Here is a 4,164-nt window from a genome sequence, read left to right as displayed (position 1 = left end):
AAATAAAGCTGCAACAAAACAGAATTATTATCAATAACTATCTTTTTAGATAATTTATATTATTTATGTATTTATTTTAAAAGAGATATTTTAAATCAAAGTCATTTTGTAATAAGAGACTCTTAGATTCTTACCTGAATTGTTCCAAAGAGATGTTTTGAATATTATTATTTTTGTAATAAATTTTGAAAAGTGTTTCCATAGAAACGGTCCACGGTTTTGGATTTGGTAAGAACTTAGTTTTAAATTAGTTTTTGGTACAATTAAGTTGTTAATTGAAAATTTAGTTGGATACTTGTGCGAAATTTCACTAAAGTAAAACAATAGGAGAAAGCCCATGTTTTATTTTAAACGTGAATTGAAGAACTTGGTGTATATTAAGTTTATAGATACTTAGAGCACCAAGCTTCCTTAAAAGAGGTTCGCAATGAAAAGTTCTGTGTGCACCAAATACAATCCTGCATGCGTATTTTTGCTTACTATAACTTTTTTTTAAATTACTTTAATTAGTACTACCCCATATAATATTACAGTAAAAGATAAAACTATGAATAAAAAAAAGGATATTTTTTTCAATGAAGCAGTGTTAAGATATGGTTTAGTTTTATATAATATGGAAATATTTATTGAGATTTTATTTTCTATATATTTTATATGTGGTTTCCATGACAAATTTTCATTTAGTATTACTCCTAAAAAATTAACGATTGGTTCCCTTTTAATAAATATTTTATTGATTAAAAGATTAGGTAATTTTAGAGGAACATCATCACCTTTACAAGGTTTGGAGAACAAAATAAATTTAGTTTTTTCTACATTTAACGAAAGCCTATTTATTACTTGTAAACCACTCGTTTATTTTTAATAGTTCTTCATTAAATATATTAAAGAGAACTTTTATGTTTTTGCTGGAATAAAAAAGATTGGAGTCATCTGCAAACAATATAACATTTAAAATATTTGATGCTAAGTACAAATCATTTATATACAATAAGAAATATTAATGGTCCTAAGATTGAACCTTGGGGCACACCACATAAAATGTGTTTTTCTTTTTCAATTTTTTTATAAATAATACATTGTGACCTGTTCGCCAGGTAATCTTCAACCAAAGTAAGTTTTTGTTTTTTACTCCATATTGTTCCAGTTTTTTTATAAGTATCTTATGGTTAACAGTGTCAAAGGCTTTTGAAAGATCAATAAAAACTCCTAAGGTAAAATAGTCATTATTGAATGCATCTGATACATGATTAATCAGTTCGATTACCACATGGTTAGTTGAATTATCTTTTTTAAACCCAAATTGTTTACTGTACAGCAAACTGTTTAACATCAAATAGTTATAAAGTCTGTTGTACATAATTCGTTTCAATTTTTTTGAGAAGCAAGGTAAGACGGAAATAGGTCTGTAGTTGGAAATATTTGTTTCGTCACCAGATTTAAAAATTGGAGTGATTACGGCAACTTTAAGTTTTTTTGGCACAACACTTAGTTTTAATGAAAGGTCAAAAATATGAAATAATGACGGATCAATGATAACGAAAACTGACTTAACAACATTTACACTAATTTTGTCAATGCCCGCACTTTTAAGATTATATATATTTACTTTTAAGACTATTTAATTTTTAAGACTATTTAACTTTTAAGATTATATATATTTACTTTTAAGACTATTAAAAGCATTCCTTATCTCGCATAGATTTAAATTAGATTCTTCCATAATAGTATTACACGGTTTAATATAAGATTCAAACACTATTGTACTTGGCAGAATTTTACTCGCCAAGTTCGGCCCTACTTCAAGAAAAAATGAGTTTAGTTTTTCAGCTATTTTTTTTTATCATAAATCATTTTCCCGCCAATTAAAAGCTTTTGGGGGAGATTATTTTTTACACATTTATTTTTACCAATTATTTGTTTAATTATATTCCACGTTTATTTAGTGTCGCCGTTGGTTTTTTCCAGCAACTTTGCATAATAAATTTTTTTAGAGTATTTTTTTGTTTTTTCAAATAAGTTTTTATAGTTTTTGTAGTTTATTTCATTTTTATATGTTTTATGCCTTAAATATTTAACATAAAATTTTTGTTTTTTTAGACGATTTTATTAGTCCCTTGGTCATCCAGGGGTTTAAAAGAGACTTGGATTTTATAATTATTTTTTTAACTGGAAATGCTATTTACAGGAAATAACTGGAAATACTGTTTACAGAATTGCGCTAAAAATAATTCATATGCATTATTGACTTCATGGGATTGTAAAATAAGATTGAAATCGATATTATCTGATAAGAGAGTTCGAAAATACAATAAGGAGTTTTCATTGATCTGTCGCGTTAAAATTGTACAGTTCGAGGGGGGATTATTTTGGGTAATGTTATCAGTAATTAAGAATGTGAAAAGTGATTTGTTAAATCAGTTTTGAAGGAAAGTGATTTGTTAAATCAGTTTTGATTTTTCCCGTTCCTAAACGACAGTTTTGAAAATTGTTAGTAACTATATTATTAAGTAATGACGATGTAGTCTTCGTTGTTCTCGTTGACTACCAGATGGTTGTCTATAAATAGAATTAATTACAATATTTTTGGTGGTTTTGTTTATAATTTCTATGCACAACGACTCATAATCTGTTTCATTAACATTAAGATCATTACGTAAAATAAAGTTAATTGATTTGTGGACAAAAATACTAACACCACCACCAGCGTAGTTAAAACGCGGTTGGTAAACTGATGCGTAATTATTTAATTCAAAATTTAAATTTTTTCCGTTGGTTTTAAGCCAAGTTTCCGTGATACAAATTATTTGAAATTCGTGGTTTAGTTGATGCAATAAGAGTTTAAGACTTTCAAAATTTTTTGTTTACATTTAATATAGAAAAGTTATTTTTGTTCTGGCATAGATATTGAGTAGATTCAGAAATTGAATAATACTCGCTTTCTAAATTTTTTCCATTAAAATAGTTATCATCACTAGCATTCTCATCATTAAAATTAAATGAAAATTTGACCTCCATTTTTATGAGTAAAATTTAAAATGATTAATTAAACAAAGTATTATATAGAAAGTAAAATATATAAATATGTTACGAAAGTAATATTTTACTTTTGTTCGCAGCCCAATCCCGAATGATCAACTTATCGTAAGAGATGAATGCATATTTTCCTGCCGCTCGTTCAACTTTCATCTGATCCCGTAGAGCTTTCCTAAATGTGACAGTTTTGGCACAATAATCTTCATTAATATAAATATTTTTACCTTTTAATTGAGATGTTTTTTTTTTAATTTCAACTTTATCTTTATAATCTAACAGTTTTAATACAATTGTTCTTGGTTTGTTCAAATCTCTCTGACCAGTTCTATGAGCTCTTTCAATCCTAATATTTGTTAACCCCAAATGCTCTTCAAAAATTTTACTGATTTTCAATTTGCTGTCAATCCACGTTTCACCTTCGTTTTCTTTTAACCCGTCAACCATTAACTTGTTTCTGCGAGATTTATCCTCCATCTCTCTTAGTTTACTTTTTAAATTAAGATTTTGCTTTTCGATGTGAGATGTTTGTTTTTTTTCCTGAGAAGTAATAGCTGTCTTAATTTTTTCTTCAAAAAGTTGTTCGTGAAAATTTAAGCTTCTTTTGATTTCTTCTACGTCTTTTTTTATATTATTTATTTTTTTTGCATGACGATTAACCTTTAGATCTACTTTATCTAATCTATCGTATATAGTTTTCGTGTTAGCACTTATGTTTATTTTATGTTGCTTCATCATTTCGTCTATTTCGTTTTTAAATTTTTTAAACATTTTTTGTATTGTTTTTTTTTACTTGATCCATTGTAATAGCCATAATTAACCAATATGTCTTTATTTAAAATTATACATTTATGTATATTTGTTTATTTAAATAATTGCAAACAATAAAAAAAAAAAAACTTTCTTTTTTTAATTTTTAAAAAAATCACGCTGCAGAAACACGTCCGTTCACTTCGAACGTTCGAACTTTTTTACTAATCTATCTATATATCTATCAATATATATACTTTCTGCATTTTCAAAAATTTTTGAACGTGTAATTTATAATAGAATCTATAATCACTTCACTAAAAACAAATTATTTTACCCAAACCAGTTTGGATTTCAAAAAAACCTCTCAACAGAGCATGC

At 26.4% G+C, this 4,164-nt stretch overlaps 1 protein-coding gene across 1 annotated transcript; it reads right to left on the bottom strand.

The window, feature by feature from the left end:
* Window positions 1-3,087: 3,087 nt before the first annotated feature.
* Window positions 3,088-3,771, bottom strand: LOC136088393 (uncharacterized). The gene has a single exon (XM_065812100.1). The coding sequence runs from the start codon at window positions 3,769-3,771 to the stop codon at window positions 3,088-3,090; it is 684 nt and encodes a 227-aa protein (XP_065668172.1).
* Window positions 3,772-4,164: the final 393 nt, after the last annotated feature.

The sequence above is a fragment of the Hydra vulgaris genome, chromosome 12, assembly GCF_038396675.1.
Source record: "Hydra vulgaris chromosome 12, alternate assembly HydraT2T_AEP".
Lineage (NCBI taxonomy): Eukaryota > Metazoa > Cnidaria > Hydrozoa > Anthoathecata > Hydridae > Hydra > Hydra vulgaris.
Note: the sequence above shows the minus strand (reverse complement) of the source record. Positions and strands in the feature narration are given on the sequence as shown.

What these genes read in the sequence shown, in the direction of transcription:
- LOC136088393 (XM_065812100.1), bottom strand. Translation starts at nt 3,771, where the DNA reads ATGATGAAGCAACATAAAATAAACATAAGTGCTAACACGAAAACTATA.